We start from the raw sequence: 22889 nt of genomic DNA, 5'->3' as shown, positions 1-22889 counted from the left end.
AACTCCCCTGCAACAAACAGAGACATCTCTAGAGATCAGGTTGCTCAAAGGCTGGTCCAGCCTAAATGTCTCTAATGACAGGGCATCCAGCAACCACCTCCCTGGAAAACCTTTTCCAGTGCCTCACCACCATTACTGTAGAATTTTTCCTTACATCTCCTCACTGTTTTGGCAGTAACCCCCACTGGACTTGCACAAGAAGATCAATATTTGCCTTATACTATGGTTGTTCCATCCCAAACACAGGACTTCACACTTTGCTTTGCCAAACTTGAGACGACTCCCATCAGCCAGTTCCTCTAGCCTGCTTCACTAATCCTGAAATACAACCTTGCACTCCAGCATATGGATTGCTCCCCACCTCCAAGCTTGGTATTGCACATTGTATGGGATTAAAGGGAAAGAAATTTCCACCCTGAATTTTAATCACCTTTAAAGAGGTGTTGTTTCCAGGATAACAGACAACACGCATTAAGTCTCTTATAAAAGTAAATATTGCATTTGAAGAAGTTTGAGAAAGAAATTTCTTTTCACTGTTACTAATGATTCCAATTCTCTTTTTATTGCATAATATAGAAGTTGATTACTGAAGCAGTCTGGATACCATTTTTGAGGTTCTGAAGGCTAAACCTGCACATTACTCCGCATTCAACAATTCTGAAGACATGTCCTCAGCATACTGTCAGTGCAAAAACACTAACGTTCAAGTAAGATACAAAATCGATTTGAAGAGTCTTTTTGCACAAGAAAGGCTGTAGTAGCTAATCCTCTCATAGAAGCAGCATTAAGAAACAGAACCTCAAGCAACCAGAAAGACATCACCGATAGGATAAGTAGTTTAAAAAAAAGTGACCCAACTAAGAAACTTCAGGCTTTTAAATCAGTTGTGCATTCTGCTTGAATACTTTTCACTATATTCCAACTCTATTACATATCTCTCACAGTATTTGACTGATAGTCTAGGTCAAACTTAGGTACTTAATACTCCACAGTGAAGTGAGGCCATAAAGTTATTCTTATGCAAGGAGATGAGCATGTTGTAACAAAAAGCAACAGAACAGAAACACTCCAAGTCAGAACTGCTACTGAATACTGCCTAAGAAGTTATGATCAAGTCACAAGGAACACAGGTCCTTCTTTACGCAAAATAATTCTACAACTCACCTTCTGCCAGGTCTGGCATCTTACTTACTATTCAGTAAGTTCTTTAGTTTAAATAAAAAATGACAAAAACCTAGCTGGAAAAGTACTGTAGGAAGAGAGAGGGTGAGTTAAAAACAACTTGCTACATGTATATTGTTACCAGAACTTCAAAAAAAAAAAAAAGGTATGAAATTAGTATACAATTGGGGTACAGTAGAAGGGAACCATTTCCCTCACTCTAATTTTAAAAGCAAAATCCTGTAGACACCATCTTTTCCTTTCCAATACTTGCACTGACCTAACTGATCAGTCAGTCTGTACATCACAGAAAACCCAGGATACTTCTGAGGGATCTGACCTGGGAGTTGTTACAGTATATCCTGCAGAAAAGATGTGCTAAGGAAAAAGTCATTGAAATGATTGCTGAATAAAACCACACAAAAATAGATTTTAAAAGTTACACTAGTCAAACAATACATGATTTTGTTTATCGGTTCCTTTATGAATCTTCAGAACTTTGTCAAAAATAAAAGTCTTCAACCTACCAAGTTCAGTACTACATCCTTTCTATTTACCTAAAAATAGAATTTTCACAGAAGAGAATAGCTGTGTGTAAAATTCCCTGCTTATAAACACAAATGGCTCTAAAAGCACTAACATCCCTTGGTACAAGGCAAGTACAAATAGAAGTGACATTTAAAGTCCCTAAAACTGTGATGTAAAATGCTCCCGAATACTATTATACTAACAAGCCCCAGTACAATATAATTAAAGCATCAATCCACACAAATTAAGAGATAACACAGGTAGTTAAAAGTAGCCAATTTTATTCAAATAATTTTAAGATGAAACAATTGCATTCTGAAAGTGACATACTTATCATGTGCTTTTTAGTCAAATGAAAATTGATAACTTCCCCGCTACAGAATTATGTCAATAGAATCCAGAGTCTTGAGTAGCCCAGTTAGGTGCCTAAAAACAAATAAAATAAGCAACAGTCAAAAATACATGATACTCATTTCTTCTTCTATGAAGTTTCACAGAATTTCCATCTAATAGAATCAACTCGCCAACTTCCCTATTTTCACTGGTGGCTGACCAGCATATTTTCTAGTCCCGAGCCTTCAACACTGTCACTCAGAAAAGGTATTAGCTATTTTCATATACATCACATCCTCAAAAGGTGATGGTGAGATGGACCATTTAAAGGAAGCATAATCAAATGACTGAAACAAATAATTAGGCATTCATTCTTTTTTCTGTTTTATAGTGAGAAGGAACATGAGAAGAAAACAAGAACCACTGTAAGAAATAAACATTTGCCAGTTTCACTGACACCAGAGCTAGAATTAAGTATGCCTGAGAAACAAAGGAACAGGTTAAAGTATAATTGTAACATCATTCACATTCAAGAAGAAAAAAAAAAAAATACAACTAATACTAACCTCTGATCTACCACTCTGATTCAATTTCTTCTCAATGTTCATAGCCAACATTTGACTACGAAAAGACAGGCTTTTGGTCTTCTCGATCACTTGCTGATAAGGTGACACTGCATTGTTGCCCATAACTACGTGGCCCTAAAACACAATAAAGATAAAGGAAATTGAACAGTCACTCAGCGTATACAAGCCTTTATTTTAATGCTCAGCTTTCAGAGCTTCTACAAAAGTTTTCTCTCACACAAAGAGAAAACACAGTAGCAAAGCTCAGTACGATTTGTGGGCAAAGGAAAACAAACTGGAATGCACTACTTCCAGGTAAGAATCACTTGGATCCATGCATGTAGTCTTACCAGCTTTGAATCCAGCTTGGCATCTAATCGTGCATTTCGGATTAGATTGACAATCCATCTTTCTGCTTCCTCGGGAGTCATATTTAGTTTATCTGCCAACATACTAGGAGATAACAGGCTTATCAAAAGATGAAATATGACCTCTCACATTTATAAATATACTCAAGAGCCTGTAGAATATGCATTAAACCAATATACAAAACCTGGTACAGCACAAGGCTCGTCTTCAATATTTTCATGTAATTGGGAAGCCTACTTTCCTCCTGTTGAAATAATTTTAAAGCTTACATACAACCCTTATTCCCCCCCCTTGCATTTTTCACCTCCTTGAAGAGGAAAAACCCTGTCACTGTTTGGGATTTTATGAATAAGGAATTCATTTCTTGAAGTACACACTTACTGCATATCTTATCTAACACTTATATCTTCATATATTCCTGTTAAATCTTGCCTACATGAAAATTCCTTGGAAAGATTTCTGTTAAGTAGTCTCACCACAACATAAAACAGCAGCTATTACTATAAGGGAAAAACTGAATTCCTTTTACTCCTCTTTAAACCCAGATAGCAGTCACATTTCAAGAGTAAGTAGTCTAGTAAAGCTGTTAGACTGTTACACAACTACCAATGAACCTCACTCTGAAGTTCCAGAAACAAGTGCCACAAAAACACCCAGCCTGGTTCAGAAGATTCAACATATTCATCACGCATTCAATGTAGATACACTCCAGTATCCTGCAATTTCAAAGATAACTAGGAGAGGAGGAGAACAGAGAAAGGAAAATGCATAATGAAAGAGGCACTCTTATTCAGAAATAATTCCCTCTGATGGTGTTTCCTGTGGCTTTGCAGCCAACTCCTTCAGCTTCCTGCTGGCATTTGGCTCCTAGAGTTTATTTGTAATGCTTATTCTTCCATCAGCTTCCAGACTGCGTTGACAAACATGAGGTAAGGGCTTCAGAGATCACCAAAACCCAGCTAGTTACGCTGGAGTTGCACAAGAGGTCAATTTCTCACCAGTTTACGGGATCTTGTTTAAACATTTTTCTGAACCCAAAAGCAATTTTCATTTTATCCTAATTATTGCTCTATCAATTATGAGTCAGTCCATGTAGCTAGACTACCTATTGAGTCTTCTTTGTATGATCTCCCCTTTTGCATGCTCTTATCTCTTAACTTCCTTCCAATTTCATTTCTGTCACAGATGAATATGAAATGAGGCAAGGAGAAAAATCTAAGTAACTTTAACACTGACCTCGATCAGTGAAATAACAAACACACAATAAGGTACCTGGAATTTCACAAAGAAAAGGAAAGTAAAATCCAAAAACAGCTGCTACTATTTCATCTGAATTTTTAATCTGTGGAACACTTCAAAACTACTGAGAGTTATGGCAGACAAAGCAAGAGAACAGGTGACGTTCATTGCAGATGTAAAATTTGTGTGGAATTATCAGTATTTAAGCAGCAACTGTATTGAAACTATATTGAAATTTCAGCAGGAAGAAGCTACTTTTTTTTTTCTTTTTAAAGTCTTTGAATTTGTGATATTAAGCATTTGACTCTAAACTGAAAGAACATGAGAAGAGTATAAAGCCAGGGGAATTCTCATTTCTGTTAGAGGTATTTTATTAGAATCCTACTAATAACTCCTCCAGATGACAACATGAAGTGGCCATCGCCACTACTTCATGGACTGAGTTACCTACCTTTGTAATTTAGCTATGGACACTACAACTTTGGAGACAATCAAGAATCAACTAGGCAAGGACTTGGGTAGCATAAAAGGAGATGGCTCCTGCTCTGAGTTGTAACTGGATGCACAGACTTGTACCAACTGACTTCCAGTAGTCACTTCTAAGCCACAGCACCCAGATTTTGCTTTTTTCTTTTACTTACAGTACCTCTGCGCTGGACTGGGTGTAGGTGCAGCATAGGCATAGAAGGAAGAGTTATTCCAGAACAGTTAAGATGCACCCAAGGAATAAAGTGTGTTTTAACTACTATGATGGGTTTAAGCCTAGTTTACTCAAATTTTAACTCATTTTAAGCAGAACACATGGAACATGGATGCCAGCACATTCCTGAGCAACACATTTTTCTCTGTAGACCCAATCATCTTACACCCACTATTTGCTAAAATAAGTACAGCCCTGGGAAGTTTTTCAACCCTCAAGATGTCTTTTCAGAAGGAATATATATCCCCTACATTCACTTACTACTAGTCGTGAAGAGACCAGTAAGAGCTGTGAATTGCCTTATCCATGTCTGTATTTTACACAACAAGCCTATTTCTGAAAAATCTGAGCTTGTATGTTAAAAAAATATATAGACAAGTATATAGCACACCTCTGTACAACTTCTGTCCAGGTATTTTCTTCCTCCAACATGCACTTGGAATCTTCAAAGTTATGTAATGGAAGTGACAGAGGGCAAAGAGGGATATAAGAAAACTTATCTGAACTTCAAAATTTAAATTGCCTTAAGACTTTTATTATAAAATAATCAATAACAGAACAACTTTCAGTGAAATTAAGTATTATTATCAGCATTAGAAAACCCTAAGACTTTATCAGACCTTTCAGGCTGAAGATGAACCAATTTCAGCATTTGCAACAATTAGGCTCCAGCTTAGAGTCCTCTGACAGGCCAGACTGAAGCAGCTACCACCAACTTAAAGTGCCTGGATGTACAGCGCTGAGAAGATACTGATCTGGCAAAGTAACACAGCCAGAAAGCATTTTCAATCCTTCCAAACTAAGCACACTGAGGACTTATCCTAACTATAACTATGTTACAAATACCATTCTTCTACCATGCATTATTAAATATGCATGTATACAGTACTCCTGTCTACCATATCATGCTACATGTGTAAAAAATGCTCTCTAGATTATTTCCACCCCTTTGTCTCATAGGGAGTCTCACTTATCTGATTCATGCTGGAAGAACTGTTATATAAAGTTTTCATCTGCATAAACAGAAAGGTTACTGAACTTACACACAGTCTCACATATAAACAGACCTGTTGTGTTCTGTGCACTGAAAAGATACAGCAGAGAAATAAAGCATACTCAGCTCTTCAATTAAACACAGGCATATCAAACTCATCAAACCACATCTTGAAATAATTTAATCTATTATCTCCTGCTAAACATGATATTTTAAACAGTAAACTAATTACAGAATGATTTAGCACTGATAAATTTACAATTGCAACTGATAAGGAAACTATGCCCTCTGGAAAAAAATATCAGCTGCCTAACAGATGTAGTTAGAAAAAAATCAATTACACCACCTATTTTATATTAAATAGAAATAAGGAGTAGAAATCTGCTGTTCCTTATAAGTTTTGTTTTTTTTTTTTTTTCTGAATACTTAAGTAATTCCTCATCAAGGCACTGTGATAAAACCAATTAGTTTTCAGCTTCAGGAATAGCAGGTGAAATTGCTCATGGAGAGAGAAATAGAAGAATTCTGCTCAGCCACACTTTAATAAACGTATTTTGACAGGCCAATTCCTTTAAATGAAGCCTAGAATACACCAAGAAATACTTATACACCCCACTGAAGCCCAAATCAAATAATTGTTACAACTCCTGCAGAAGTTTAAGGCTTGAGTCCACCACTGTTTTCACTAGGTCATACTGTTTAGAATCTCCTTAGTGACAATTGATTCCACATGGAATCACCAGAAATGTGTCAGCAATGTCCACATCTAACACAGTTTATCACTTCCCTCAGAACACATCACTGCAATTATGAAATAAAGATTCTGCAACCTTTATTTCCAAACCACACAACGAGAACAAACTAAAATATTTTCTCATTTGTGGTACAAAACTCTATGAACCATAAAGCAATAAATGCTTTATAAAGGATAACATATCATATAACTTGAAGCAAAAATAGCAAGCTTTAATGATTAATCATCTGATTTCTTTCAAGAGAGACAACTGCAATGCATTCAAATGCATCTTCTAGGCTCTCTACTCATCGCTTCTTCCATGGTCTGATGTCTAATAAACTTCTAAGAAGGAAATTTAGCCTTTAGTTTAAGCTTTTCTTCGTAAACATCTAACTTCATTAAGAACTTGCGCCTTTGCAGTACAAAGAATCATTTGCAGACGACATCATTACCCCATGTAGTTTTAGTACCAGAGGGAATGGTTTCAAGCTACAGTAGGGGAGATTCAAGTTGGACATTAGGAAGTACTACTTCTCAGAAAGGGTGGTCAGGCACCGGAATGGACTGCCCAGGGAGGTGGTGGAGTCACTGACCCTGGGGGTGTTCAAGGAAAGACTGGATGTTGTGTTGAGGGACATGGTTTAGTGGGAGCTATTGGTAATAGGAGAACGGTTGAACTGAATGATCTTTTAGGTCTTTTCCAACCTTGGTGATTCTACGCTCCAGAAACTCAACCCTTACAGAGATTAGTTTACATAGATATTCTTCCAAAATACTTATCTCAAAGTCCCATCACCCCTAAACACATAGTACTTCGATTCAATCATTAGCCTCCTTACGAAAATGAACATAAATACAAAAAAAGTTCTGATCACATCATTCAGTTCAGTTTACTACCTTTTAAGTAAGTTTAAAAACACACTACATTAAGTTTTCAAAAAAAAAAAACAAACACGTTCTCACTGTCTACCAACCTTTGTATTGAACTCAATTACTTTAAGCACCTAACGAAAAACTATCCTTTTCCAGCTACACTATGAAAGCAATCTTTTGTACTTATCCTACTAGAAATACTTATGAAAAAGTCATCCTCTCAATAAATTTGCAGAATTTGAGAAGGGTTTTCAGTCAAATCCTTCTCTTTTTAAAATCAAGAAGTATTGTACTGCTTCCTCAGAGAGCCAGACACACACACTTTTTACTAGTGGGTGTCCAAAGCGAAATTCCACTGAATATGATTTACCAGCTCTGGTTCCTGCTGTTTGGGAGACCTTCCCAGTATTCTCTAGAGACTTTTAAGGGACATGGACCTACAGAGAATGGAGGCAAACACCAACCATAATGGGATCTCAAACATATGTAACACAATTTTCCGGCTTGCTTCTATAACAAAGGTACTGGAACCCGTCCCACTGAAAAGCCTGCTTTTAGAATATTAATTCAAGTAAGTAGCAGACATCTTTGCTAATAAGAATATCATTGCCTTATAGCTGGATCATCCCAGTAGTGCACAGGAAACAAGATTAAACAAAGCAATAAAACTCCAATCACTTTCAAGACACATACAGTTAAGACATATGTCAACCAATTATATGTCTAAGTAAACAGTTACCATATTCCTACAATTTACTTAATACTATCATTCTGTATCAATGTGTGCAGAAATGAACACTTTGGGTGGGGAAGGGAGGAGGATAAAGACAAGCTGTGTTATGTTTCCTTAAAATTACATAGCTTTAAAATATGACTGCTGTAATTAAAATAACTTTAGAGCTATAAATCTAGAAAGACAACAACCTAACTAGGACTTAAGTTAATGAAAAATCATTATATCTGATGATTGACCATTTTTACTACAAAAGTTTATGCAGTCTAACTTGCAATTGATTTTTCTGTACAGTCATAAAGTTATCTTACCCAATGCTGATACACTGATGGATGCGACAGAAAGTCTCAAATATAAAGAGACGAGCATTCTCAATGAAGTCCTCAAGGCATGCAACTAAGAAGAAATCATTCACAAGCACCTGCAAGTGTAATGAGAAGAAGAACACTGAAAGCAAGCATGGAAAGAGGTTTTTCCCATCACTCTGCTTATAGATGGAATGCACAATCTATTAGAAACTGTTCTCAGTATAATCCATGATGGACAAAAAGCCTGCATTTAAAATGACTTCTCATAGATCTGCAGATTGCTAAATTAACATTATATGCTAACCTGATAACTGAGGTTAGACTCAAAAAGAACATGGTCTCTCAGACCTACACTGAAGACACCCCCCACAGTAATGCATAAAACGCAACTACTCTTTTCTTACTCTGAGTCTTTTCTCATTGTCTTATCAGTCCAAGCCAGCTTTATAAGCAGTACAACCATGTACGTTAAGTTCAGATTAAAGGACCACCAGCCCTTAAGAGTGAATAGAATTACTAACTTTATCTAATAAGGTAACCAGTAACAGTGAAAAGAGTCAAAACTGAGATGAAGAACTGGCAATGGTTTGCAGCTGTGAGAAGCATTAACTTTTACACTAGTCAGCCCAAGCACTGCTTATCTTTAACTATACTCATTTTACAAGAACATACACTTACCTATCCCAATTTCACAATGTTTTTCAATGTCACCATCCCAGAGTGCAAAACTCAGAACAGAAGGTAAAGCCACCCTTTTCTTCAAGCTAACACTGAGAAGCTGAAGCTCAGCCAGAAGCACAATCACTTCTTCACTTTTTGTTCAAGAAGCTGACTAAATATAATCTTAAGGCTAACAAAAACACTGGCAGTGGAATTTGAGTTCCACTTCAAGCTGGCTCAAGAATTTTATAGAGATCTGTAAAAATAAGAATAAAATAGAATTCTAGTGCTTACTGTTTCGCACTCCCTCAGCTTCTTCTGTGCACCATCAAAATCAAAATTAACATACAGGCATTCCACAAATTCTGTGATAGGGTCCCTGTATGTGTAGGACTCCTGTCAAAACAAAAAACACAACACTATCAGGAATCACTGCAACAAGTTCACCTGAACTTGCACACTGTTCAAACAGTTAGATACTGGAAAAGTGTCTACATATTTCTCTTATAAGAGCCACATAATTTTCTTATTTTTGTTTAAAAGCTCACAAAATAACCACAAATGCACTTTCACTCCTAGCACTGCAACCTTCAGATTAAGAGTGTCCATGACTCTTACTCATTTTCTAACAAGCACTTTCGTGCTTTTTTTCTCTAACATATGGTAAGAACAGATATTCTTTCTGAATTCCAATTTCAAGAACTAGTCCAAATACCTGGTACTTGAAAGTAAGTTATCGTTTGATATACACAAACAAGGCAAAGCTTATACATACAGTGCTACTCCCCTGATACAAAGCACTCCGTTTTGATATTACACAAGTCACTCAACTTAATCATAAGGTAGAAACAACAATTAACACTCACAGATGTGTATATAGTAAGATACATCTACAACACCTCCTGGCATGTCTCTAACATATATTTTATGACAGCTGAACTTTTAGTGTTTAAAGGTTGACTACTTATACACAAATTGCATGCTATTTCAGACTGAAGTCTTTGCAATAAACCCCTTGATCCCTACGAAGCAGCTTTCTCCTTTTCTTACTCCACTAAGATTCTACAACCACTCATATGTGTCTCAAGTGGCGCCAAGGCAAGCTTAGGTTGGATATTAGGAAGAACTTCTTTACAGAAAGGGTAGTTAAGTACTGGAATAGGCTCCCCAGGGAGGTGGTTGTATTGCCATCCCTGGATGTGTTTAAGAGCCATTTGGATGTGGTGCTCAGGGATATGATTTAGCAGAGGGTTTTTAGAGTTAGGGTACTGGTTAGGCTCAGGTTGGACTTGATGATCTTCAAGGTCTTTTCCAACCTGGGTAATTCTATGATTCTGTATCTGTGAGAACAGAAGCATTTAAGAAGGGTATGCAAATTTGAACATAAATCAGTATACACAGATCAGTTCTGAAATGCAAGCAGTATCTTTTGTATAAAGCAATTCCTTGTAGTGATGGCTGAAAAAAAAAACAGCTAGACTATGATTCAAAACCATTTTGAGCATCTTGCTGATTCTCTGCACTTAGTCTTACAAGGGAGAAAGAAAGCAAAACTTAATGGTGCACATTCTACTTCTCATTGAATTATGTCAATAAGAGGGAAAAAAACAGCACTAAATGTGTGAGTAGTCCCAAAACAAGCACATTAGAAGTTATACAATCTCAGTGAAAAGGAATAGAAACTACTAGATATTTCAGTTCTTACCTGCTGAATAACCTTGACTAGGTCCTTCAGCACTTGTCTCCGCTTCCGAACATCCTTGTTTGTTATGACCGCAGTAGTGAGATATCGGAGGATATGAGGGCACATTGTCTGAATTGCATTGAGATACCTCAAGAAAAATCACAAAGTTCAGATATGGTTTTCCATCAAAATCTCATTTGTGATAGACAGCTCAAATTTTTTACGCTATATGCTAGCAGTGTGCATTTAATCAAATAAAGAATGATTTACATTTGTTAACACTCTGGTGATCTTTAGCAGGGGGCAGAGGAAGAGAGACAAGACAGCAGTGCACTGGGTAGTGAAGAAAGAGTGGTTAGCACTGCAGAAGAACAGCCCATATACTACTGATAATTTCTCAGCATTAACCTGTTGTAGGTATCACATAGATACAATTCAGTTCTTGCAAATAACAGTAGTGTTTCATTTGGCTTTTTTTTTTTCCTTAGATTTTCCTCAAAAATTATTTTCAAAGGCATCTTAACTACATCAGCTGCATTAAGTCTAAGGGGCTTCATCTTTCCCTACCACCCAAAAAGGTGCAGCAGGAATCTGGTATCTAGCACAAATAGTTATTCCATTCCTGGAACACCAGGAAAAAAAAAAGTGCCAGATCTTACAGTTCTACTACTGGGCTCCCTGAAAAAGAACAAAAGATACACCTCCCCGCTTCCTCCCCCCACCCCCCCCAAATAAAAAAAAAAGGGCTTGGAAAACAAAAAGCAAGCATTATTACAACTTCTGAGACAGCTTCAGGCTGTGGACTCCAAATGTTGGATAAGATTGCATAGTCATCTTTCTTTAGTGAATCAAAAATCCCAGCAATAACAGTACAGCACAACTTACTGTGGTTGATAGAGAAAGAGATCAATGATATTGTCTCTCCCTTTAGGATGATTAAAGAACACAAATAAAGACCAGTGGATGAGCCATGTTCTTTGCTGAAGAGACTGCAGTGGAGAGCTGACTGACTGAAAAGAAAAAACAAAATACAACAGTGGTTTAAGCAGAGGTACTAAGACTCCAATTCCTAAAAGATCACCTTACTAATATAAAGTTACTACTTCCCTTTTTGATCCTGAGGTGTTTCCAGGGCTCTACTACCATTTTAGTTTATCCTCTTTTCTAAAGCATCACAAGAATGCTTGCCACAGGCTTTTTCCAGTGATGAAGCACCACAAAATAGGAACATAACCTTCATTTAAACCAACTGATACAGCACAAACAAGGATTCAGCTCTATACGTTGCTGGACTTGCTCCAAATTTAACAGCTATATGTTGTGAACGAATTTATATAATAATAATCACTCGTGGAACCATGACAGCTAACTACTACAATTCTACCCAAAAAGCCATGGGAGTTTCACAACCAAACCAAATTTCAGAGTATATTACAGCCATATAGGTCCATCTGCCACACAAGATAAAGACCAATTCTGGGGAGGAGGAGAAAATATCAAAGCTCCTATTGAGATTCTGGTTTAGAAGAATAAAATACCAAGTTATTTTATATGTGGTCAGTGAAGCCCAACAAGCAGATAGGAAGATAAGTTCTTAATCATGTCATCTGCTTTAAATTAGTATCGCAGTCCCATTCTTTCACTTCATGTTCATGGTGCTCACCTAAACTCTCACTGCCACATGGTAAGAAAGCTAAAGAAGCCTGTTTCCAGTAAAAAGTTTCCCTGTATTTTTTATTAAAATATTGTTTTCCTTAAGGCAGAGTATAGTTTAGATGCATAAACCTACTTCCTCACATTAAAGGAACAGTTTTACTCCCTGAAATTTAAGTAGCAGTTTCTTATAAAGACACCATGCTCTCAAATACATCCTTGAAGCAGGTTTGGCTTACTGGAAATACCTTGAAAGTTCTCTTTTTTTTCCTGAAGTGATAAAAGAAAAACAAGTCATTTAAAAAGAAAACTCTCATATCCCTTCAACTTTTCAGCATCCTTTTGCTTTCTCACAATCATTCAAGGAATGCACAACTGTCTCTAATGAAGCATGGCAAACAGCTCTTAATGAGATTCCAAGTAATTCATAACAAAATTTGAAAACTAATAAACTCTAACCTCTCACCTCACTAACACGACCAAGATTGTACTTACATTATTATCTATTGTCTCCTTCAATCTTGTGAGATCTTCCATGGCTGCATCCCAATTCTGCATGAGAATTTCAGATGCCAGTTTCCCCCACAGTGAACTCAAAGCATTTCTGTCAGTTGCTGGAACCTATTTTAACAACAGCAGAGTTATACGCTTTTTTATTATTAACTTCTGAAAAGAGAAAAATATTACCAAAAATATTTTTCTTAAAGAACGTCAAAAAACTCATGATTCTCTTTGATATATTTCTTACAGCAATTTACATACATAAATAAAAACAACAGAAAACTTCTAGAGTAGAAGCTAAAAAAATCCTGAAAGACAAAGCTCCCTGCTGCTACAGTTCAACAAAAATTAATAATTAAATGGCTGAGCATCAGATGACAGTTCCAGGTTTTTCATATCATGCAAGAACACTTCTGAACCATTGGAACAAACCCCTTAGAAAGCCGGTTCCTAAAGAACTTATGATCTGATTACCTGCTGTCATAAGAACTAATACTCTTAAGCTCTTTCTGCTAATGCTGCAACAAACATGCTTCTGACAGAAATGTCCAGACCAACTCTAACTTTGCAGTAACAAGTCTGTTTCCTAGAAGGGTAGTTCTGAGGTGAAGCTGTTAGATTTATACAGGACTGGGTTATGCTAGGTCATTCAGTGTCAAATTCTACTCACAGACCAGTTACAATAGTTTCTTCATAGGCTGTCATCACAAAACTTAGAAAAAACTCCTTTTAATGTACCTTTTTTACTAACTCTGAAAACTATTAGCATCACAAAAACAGCAGCCGTTTCAAAATTATTTGACATAAGAGAATAATGCTAAACCTAGAAATAAAGCACTAAGAATTAAGGATATCTGCCCACAAATCTTCAGTAACTAACCTACTTCCTCACTCAGCCCATGAAAAATACACGACAAAATCATACAGAACAGTTCAGCCTTACTGTCAACATTTAGATGAATAATTCAATTCACTGTCACTCTCAACTACATATTCATTAAGACCTAATTTCAAAGTTACTTTATGGTTTACAATCAATTTTAAAAGTTTTTGCTACTTACTCTAGCAACATTTCACAAAGTGTAGGATAATTTTCATTAAATCACAGAATGGCATGGGTTCAAAGCAATCTTAAAGCCCACCCAGCTCCAACTCTGCTGCCATTAGCAAAGTTACCACCCACCAGATCAGGCTGCCCAGGGCCCCATCCAAACTGGCCTTTAAAGCCTCTCCAATGATGAAGCATCCCCCATTCTCAGGACAAACAGTACCAGTGCCTCACCACTCTCCGAGTAAACAATTCAGACGACACACCTAGAACTTACCAGAACCCTGAAGAAGTACAGGTATTCTGCAGCTCCAGAGTAATTGCCGCATTCATACTGGAATTTCGCATACCTGTAGAGTGTATCTAGGTACTCCTGCCTAAACTGAAAAGAAATAAATAAAATGTTTTCCTTGCTAGGAAAAAGAAAGGTTTTTACAAGCCCCTTTTAATAGTAGCCTTGGAAAACCTTCAATAGTAACCCTTACTGTCTTTGAAAGTTATTGTAAACAGGAGGTACTAGGCAAAACTACTTTAATCCACCATCACTGAATTAGTGATCGTGCTGGGGGAAAAGCACTTGGAACTCCACCAAATAAGGGACATGCTAGTTACAAATGTATGCACTCAAAGACATTCAGACAGGTAGAATTTCTATTACTGAAGTATTCCACAAGCTACAGTCAAACAAGACAGGCCAAATCACCAGTATATAGATATTCAGTTGTTGGCTGTGGGGGAAGTGGAGTGGAGATGTTTAGAACTGAATTCCAACAGATATAGCAATTAGATCACTTACACCATGTTTCTCAGCTAAGTAGTCAAACAGCATTCGACCATCCCTAAAACAAAAAGATAAAAACTGATGTTTTCACAAAACAAACTGATTGCCACCACGCACACCAGCCTTCAACCTTTAGAACTACTTAGTGTTAATTTAGAATGATACTTCTCTAGAGACTGGACAAATGTAACTGCAATAGTAGCGAAGCAACTCTTTCTAGCATTATGAAAGCTTTATCATGTGTTAAAATTAACACAGTTTAAAATGAGCACTACCAGCAAAATCAACTACGATCAAGAAGTAGTACTTATTTTCAATTTGACAGCATTCTCAACTTTCACTATGAAAATTCAATTCTAATTTAGAGCTCTTCTCACTCCTGTTCTAATCCCATAGCAAATACTGTAGCCAAGCAGTTAGAAGTTTAATAAGAGACAAGGGGGGAAAAAAGCAAGTCAAACAGTTAGAAAGGAATTCTCCCACCGTTAACACTGCGAAACAAGTAAGCAAACCTGTAGCACAGACAGAGTCATCTGCAGGAGAAATTTAGAACTTACCAAATGCACAAATATAAACATCTATGTACAACCACATTTCTGAACCTCTTTTTATTTAGCATACATAATAAAAACAACCACTGTTATTATGATGGAAGTTCAAGCCTCCTGCATACAAGAACAGGTTTACCTACAACCAGTTTTTTTTAATTAGTGACCACTGGATTTTAGACACCTGTGATATTGTTAAGCAGTTCATTTTATTAATAGCTTTCTCATCTAGTATTTGCAAAGGATCAGCTCTTAGAGTGAAACTTTAGCATGCCTACTTTTCATCTGGTGATGTACTGCAATTACCTGGCAACAAGCACCAATACTGAATTCATACACATAGTTTCTAGTTGGCAATATATTTAACTCTTCTGTATTGCTAAAGGTGGTTTATATAATCAAAGTACTGCAAGAATGTTGCATTTTCTCTCTTTCAGTTTCCTCCATAACTGTAGGTACCCTCTACTTTATTTCTTCTGAGAGCTCATATTTCAATGGTGCAGGACAGACACAAAGACTCAAGTCCCGTTCTTCTGAATAGCCACATAACTAGCATCTAATAAACACAGTTACATCATATTTCATGAAACTAATACCTTTTTTATAAGCTAAGAATTGCAGTCCTCAGCATGGCTTGCACAAGCAATGAAAGAACCTCATCAGTTTCTTCCAGTGGAAGATTCTGCAAGCATGAGGGATATTGACTATTTCTCTAAAACTTGTAAAGCTCATGTCTTTCTCCAGCAGCTACACAAAATATATAAACGCAGAACATCCCACATTTTAAAGCCTTTTTTACACATCAATTTTCACCATTGCTGTTCGGGACACTACAGTCTGGGAATTGTTCTGATTCAAAAGCTGAGATCCGAAGCTCTGAGTTTAACACAAGTCACCAATAGGAATTCACAGAAACCAAGGAATCGGAAGTTGACACTTATCTGTACAGAATTTAATAGTGGTCTTCAGACAGACACTTTGCAGTCCAATCAAACCTACTACAGCCAATGATCTGGACCAGAATTTTCATCAGAAAGCTCGTAATCATGAGTAGCAGAAACTATTCTGACATGCATATCCACAGAAATCAGGTAGAGTTTACTTATCCCAACAACACTTTTGTCAGCAGAAGCTTAAGTACTTTCTGACTGTATCACAGGAGAGAAATAGAAGCTTTTCCCTGAAGTACTGGAAAGCTAACCAACTTCATTATTTTTAAATGAATCCTGTTTCATGTGTGCACTGAGACCCAATGCATTGCATCTCATCCACTTCTGCACCAATATAGATTAAATCAGATTAAAATCCTGGAAACGTGCTGAGTAGAGAAAATGCACACTGTTCACCTGCATGGGCCAAAAGGATGACTAGACTTTACAGCAAGTTGGGTGAGAATGACAATAGGAGCAAAAAGATGGTAGTCTGCACTTAAGTTTTATACTCAGTTATTTCAGGTAACTGTTTTCTTTGGGAAGACTACTCAGGAAAATTTCAGGTTGCACTTTTCATGTTTTTCTAAGAAGATTCCAGAATCAACACAATCTTCCATGCCAAGAGATGCACTCAGCTCACTAACAACGAATCTAAGCACTGGCTTCACCACCAAATTCAAGTTGAATCTTAGATGCCCCATCTAATGCGGTATGCTAATCAAATCTTAGAGCAAACTCAGTGAAGGATCTGATGAGCTTTCCACACAAGGGTTAGACACACAACAGTAATAACAATGGCTCTAACACAATAAGGACAGCCAGCAGTAACTTCCACTAAGCAAATACCACCCACCTTTCCGTTAAAATCACACAGTTACTTTCTCAACTACAACAGCTGAATCCTTTCCCACAGGGATTACTTAAGCTTCAACCATAAAACTCATAGTCCTTAGAGGCAGTGCTTAGACACTCATTCTACTTTTACTGTTCTCAGAAGCAATTAAGAAATTGGACATTCCTAGCACAATCTCACATCAAGTTGGCCTGTCCAAGGCAGGGAATGGAGAGAATGCAAGGACAATTATGCCTGAAAGAAACATACACTACAACACCAGAAATATGTTCATATATTAATGTATACATATATGAAATATATATTAAAATATAACTCTCAAAATAGGAAAGACAGCATTCTACAGCCTTTTTGTGGAAGGCAGATAAACAAAAGAGAATAGCTGATCTACTATGAAAGAGGAATTTGAGTTTTTTCAAACTATATTTCACCTCCAAAAAACCCAGGCCATACTGAATAATACCTGGCACTTGTCCATACTTGATTCAGCTGAACATTAGTTGAGAAGATTATTTTTGTACAACAGGTAAAAGCAATAAGGAGAGTAAACTGCATATAGCAACTCCAATCGGCTCATCACAAACACTACTCACACCAACAGAAGTAAAAACACCTTTCCTTGCAGTTGCTACACAGACAACATCCCTACCATCAACATGTAAGAGATACCATCAAGCCCTCATGAGAAAAATAGATTAAAACTTACCTAGTAGACTGCATTTGCCTTGTTGTCTCTGGATCCTCAAACATCTTGACAATAGGTTCAGTTTCAGCTTGAAGCTGTTTCAGCTGTGCAACAACTGTTGTTCTCTTCTCACGCAAAGCTAAAAGAAATAATTATAAAATAAACATCCCACATAAAGATTCAGCTTTTGCTGAAACTAACCTGTAATCACATGGTGCTGACAGCATGTTTAAATAGGCTTTCTTGCAATTCCTATCTAGCTTGTCCTTTCAAGGAAGTCACAAAAACAGAGGTACTCAAGAACTCATTAGCTTAAAATGAAGTCTCTACCATATGGTGTCTTTCATACCACGTACAGTTCTAATCAAACCAACCAAGACCAGGTATCTAAAATAGCCTTGACTCAAGCTAAGGTATGTCCAGGCTTCCACTAAAGGAGAAGCACCTTTTTAAGGTAACTTGGATAAATCCAAATAAAACTGGGGAAAAAAAAAAGTAAAAAACCTTAGCTATGATACTACTTAGATTTTCCTCTAACCAACCAGGTTCTAAAAGTACACTCTTAGTATATCCAACAACGTTACGCAAGTGCGTACTCAGAACCCTTTATGAGAAATTAATAAACAGAGCAGCCACCCAAGCCTTTCAAGTGCAATAAAACAAACACTTAAAAGTTCATCCCATGTGCTTAAAAAAAAAAAAAGAAAATAACACCTCAGAGCTGGAAATACAAGTCAAGAAACGTATGGATCTGAGAAAGACAACCCAAGACCAAATCACAGGAGATAACAGAACCCAGGAAGTCACTGGAGAGGGTCACACACCAGGGAACAAAGCATTACAGTGAGTCTACTAGACTTTTCTTTTGTGATTTCTTTTGTAGAGGATATTCGAGGTGGATAACACCATTATAGTGACCCAACCTAAACCTAAGAGTGACTTGCCTGACAGGAAGTATTCCAATAAGGAGTAATTATCACCAACTTCAGAAGAATCTTGAGATTTTTAAAGGAGAAACAGATAAAAAAAACAAAAACATTCAGTTAACTTACTAACAAATGTTTTTCTTTCCCCTGTGACATTTCCTGGCTGCATAATCATAAGGTGACTGTGGAAGGCAAGTCATCTCTAAGGATACTAGCATTAGTGAACTTTTGCTTCAGGAAGGTCTTTTAACAGCCCTGAAATGACCTGATGTTTGTACCCAACAAAAACTGGAAGGTGAAGCTATTGTAACTGTTCCTTGAATGAGAGAAGTGAAAACCTCTCATAACCAGCACTATCAGCCCAATCCAGCATTGCATATACACCTACAAATGATAGCTAATGAAACATCTGATCAAAACATTCAATCCAACATCTGTAAGTCTTAACAATTCTGTTTATTTCAAAAGGGGCTGCGAGTACAGACTCGCAGTTTAAAGAATATGGAATTAATAAGGCTCAGAGGCAAAACAGCTGGAACCTGTACCCAAATAAGCAAAAACACCTGAATCTCTTCCTTCTAAGCTGCAGACAAGGCAAGCTGTAAATCCACTACAGTTTGGAAAAAGGTGAACAACTCCTTAAGATGAAATAAAATGTGTAAACAGGGCATAGTGTATATTCAGAAAACAGCAGCAAGAATTATAAAAACCCACAATAACGATACAATGAAAGAAAAGAAATAAAGGAAAAATGAGCAAGAATAATGTAAGCTAAAAGTTAGTTATCTTATTTTACTCCTCCCCAAGGTTCCATGCAGGAAGACACATTTTCTTTTTAAATTTTTTAAAATAATGCAGAAGATACTTTTCCTTGTGACAGAACATTAAGCCTTAGATTTCATATGTCTACAATGGTTTAATTTGGACTTTCTCCTCCTAGAGAAGCAGCATTTATCTGTAGACACACATGATTAAGACCAGGAGTAGGTAATCTTCTGGTATTATGCAGTCTTTCCTTAATGCCAAAGGAAAACAGTACTGAAGTTTGAGTGTCACATTAGAAGTACTACCAGCTATTACTACACATACACACTTCTTTATTAACTGAGCAACTTACCATGTGGAATTTCATCAGAATAAAGATTTTTGTACACATCCATAGCAAAATCCACCATGTTGGTATCACTAAGGAGATCCAGTTTTCCTTGAAGTAGTTCTTTCTCATTGTATATCTGAAACAGAAATCATTAACAAATTTCTTTGAATACTGCTAAACACTTCCCAATTCATATTATTCAATTACCTTTATTATTACAGTTCAATTTATGAATTAAGTTATTTTAAATGCCAACCTCACAGCTTTTCAAGATGTCTGACTGCTCTGTCAACTGGCATGGTTACCATACATGTCTCTGTTTTTCTAGTCCCAGTAAGACAGTGCTAATTTCCTGCTATTTATGAATGCAGGAACTTCAAAAGAATAGTTGGAAGACATGTCACCTTTTTGTAGGTGATCATTCCTAATGAAAGTAAATGAGTTACTTTGAGGGCCAAAGCAAATAATGATTTACTCATGCAGAAAGGGGAGAGACACCAACACGAAAAATATGATCAAGACTAGAAACAAACAAACCAACAAATTAAAGACTATTCTGGCTCCAGAACTTAAGGAAGCACAACTCTGAGGGAAAGCTCAGTGAATACTCAGCACAGAACTGCATTCTGAGTAGCACAGACTCATGTTACTCAAGGTTAATCTCAGAAAAGATGCTCAAGATCAAACTTGAGTTGCAGCACACCATAATCTAAAAATGTCTACAGCTTAGGCAAGCTTCATTGAGCTCGTGTAGTTGGTTCATTTTCTTTATGTCTGTTTAGTTACTTCTTAAAGGTGCTTGTAACAATTGAGCTGTGCATTATGAATGTTAGACCTTTAAGATTCAGGTGAGGATATACCAGAAAACTCAAACATGCATCTGTACAAAGGCAATGTTACAACTCATCCCATCATGATATCCCATACATAAAACTTGAGAAAGTTTAATTCAACTTGGAACAGAATAACAAGATAACACACTATAAGAATGGCTCTGCTTAACCTGAAGTAGTTCACAAATGCCAAAACATAAAAAAACACCCTGAAGATGACTGTTACCAACCCAAATCCACACACTAGATGAAATAAATTGGCAGGACGGGTTGACCCAACGCATGCAAGCTTGTCAGGCTTATTTCTGAAACCTAAAATAGCAAACACTTCAAAATCCAAAGCTGGGCAGCCTTGTACATTTTGCCTCCTTTTTAAATAGGCGAGCTAAGTACTTTAGGTAATTTTGATTGATACAAGTTCAGCTTGAAGCACCTCTGGCACAGTCAAGTTTCACACAGGGATCCAGCTTTATATATACGAAAACAACGAGGGACAGGACAAGATGTGTCCTGCACTTGGTCTAAGCACGAAAAGAGAACCAACAGCGGCAGCGTTTTAGCAGTGAGGTTGGTAAGTAACGCCGCCCACGCCGAGGGCCCCACGGCCCAGCGCCGCTGACAGCCGCGGTGGAGACGCGTGTCAGGCGGGGCGGCCCGCACCACCGAGGGCCGACGGAGAGCGAACGGCGGCAGAGAGGGGCAGCTCCCGCCCTCCCCCCTACTTCCTCCCCACGCCGCGCACACCCGGAGCCGGCGCAGGACCAGGCCGCGCCCACAGGGCCCGGACGAGGTAGAGGCACCGGAGACAGCCGGGACGGGCACCAATACCATTCCCTGTCGCTCGTCCGCTCCACAGCTCCAGAGCCGGCTCCCTCACCCTTAGGGCATGTGCGTACCTCCTTGACAGAGAGGAACTCCAGCAGCGGGAAGACCAGGTGCCGGTCCAAGAAGTGCGCGATCTTCGTGGTCAGGTCGTACTCCGCCATCTTGGTGCGGGAAGGAAAGAGGCGGGGCGAACGGCGGCACGCGGGGAAGCGGGCGGTGACCGCCTCTCTTAAAGGCTGTGCGCCTGCGCGGGGATTGCGCCTGCGCGGCTCCGCCGGCCGTGACAGGGAAATGGTCCATCCGGCGCATGCGCAGAAAGGAGGTTTTGCTGTTCTCTGTTGCGAGGGTTGAGGGGTTGCTGTGTGGTGCGGATGGTAGCGGTGTAGCAGCGGGATCTTTGAGCTCACTGTGTGGACGCGGGGGGTGTGCTGGGGTGTGGGAGCTTCCAGTCCCAAACCTCAGGTAGCCTGGAGCTTGTGTGAGTACTAGTTGTAGGACCGCAGTGTTAGTGGTGACTGTGGGGCCTGTGAGCCTCCTGAAGAGGCTGGTAAGTTGGATGCTGCATGTAGTCAGGAGAGCAGTAAGTTTGCCAAGATGTAAACTCAGTCACACTCCAAGTGGTATAGAAGGTGTGCTGTGCTTATAAAGTTTTCAGGCTCAAACTGTCTGAAAATGAGCGTTTTCCAACAATCAGAAATGAAACCCAGTAGATCAGCTGGATTTGTGACTTACCTGCTTGGTCTTTGAGTGGCTTGACTCGCTTCTTCATTTTTTCTAATCATCTGTTCTTTTATTACTACATTAACACATCTTATATCCAAATATTGAACAAGCTGAACAGAGGTACTTAGTTTGGGTTTTTGTTTGTTTGTTTTGTTTAATTGATCATGGGCTTTTTATATTGTAGCTTTGACATGGAGACAGAAAGGACATGTAGTGGTGGTGGTGATGATACAGTATGGTTAGTTGCTATGATAAATGTAGTTTTTCTTTCCAAAGACTTTGGTCCTGAAAACGTTTCTGATGCGTGTGGTCTAGGCTGCTGTCAGAAACATGGGGTGTGTAAAGTATCTACCACAGCTGTATTGTACATTGAAATGTGAAGCTGGTATCTTTTTATCAGGTTATGCTGAACCTGTAGTAATGGCTAAAGCAGGTAAGTGAGATGTTTCACAGGTTCTTTTCTCACAGTTTTTTTCCATAGTTGGCCTCTTCTGTTCCTCTGTTCCATGATCTTTCTCCTGCCTGGCCTGGAGTCTGGTGCAACATGAGGAACCTTCCAGCCCTTAACATGGAATAACTTTTCTTCTGCGTTTGTAATTTC

General features: G+C 38.1%; 1 protein-coding gene across 2 annotated transcripts; it reads right to left on the bottom strand.

The window, feature by feature from the left end:
* Positions 1 to 1953: 1953 nt before the first annotated feature.
* Positions 1954 to 21789, bottom strand: EIF3E (eukaryotic translation initiation factor 3 subunit E). 2 transcript variants are annotated; one of them, XM_072330402.1, is made up of 14 exons: positions 21637 to 21789; positions 19929 to 20043; positions 18830 to 18880; positions 17907 to 18024; positions 14883 to 14925; positions 14364 to 14468; positions 13033 to 13158; positions 11770 to 11894; positions 10906 to 11032; positions 9495 to 9596; positions 8544 to 8653; positions 2939 to 3041; positions 2589 to 2723; positions 1954 to 2115 (listed from the first exon to the last, which is right to left on the bottom strand). In XM_072330402.1, the coding sequence occupies exons 1-14, from the start codon at positions 21724 to 21726 to the stop codon at positions 2077 to 2079; spliced, it is 1389 nt and encodes a 462-aa protein (XP_072186503.1). In that variant the 5' UTR covers positions 21727 to 21789; the 3' UTR covers positions 1954 to 2076. The 2 variants fall into 2 exon arrangements, with proteins under 2 accessions (XP_072186503.1, XP_072186504.1); XM_072330403.1 differs by lacking the exon at positions 18830 to 18880.
* Positions 21790 to 22889: the final 1100 nt, after the last annotated feature.

This window comes from Excalfactoria chinensis, chromosome 2 (genome assembly GCF_039878825.1).
Source record: "Excalfactoria chinensis isolate bCotChi1 chromosome 2, bCotChi1.hap2, whole genome shotgun sequence".
NCBI lineage: Eukaryota > Metazoa > Chordata > Aves > Galliformes > Phasianidae > Excalfactoria > Excalfactoria chinensis.
Note: the sequence above shows the minus strand (reverse complement) of the source record. Positions and strands in the feature narration are given on the sequence as shown.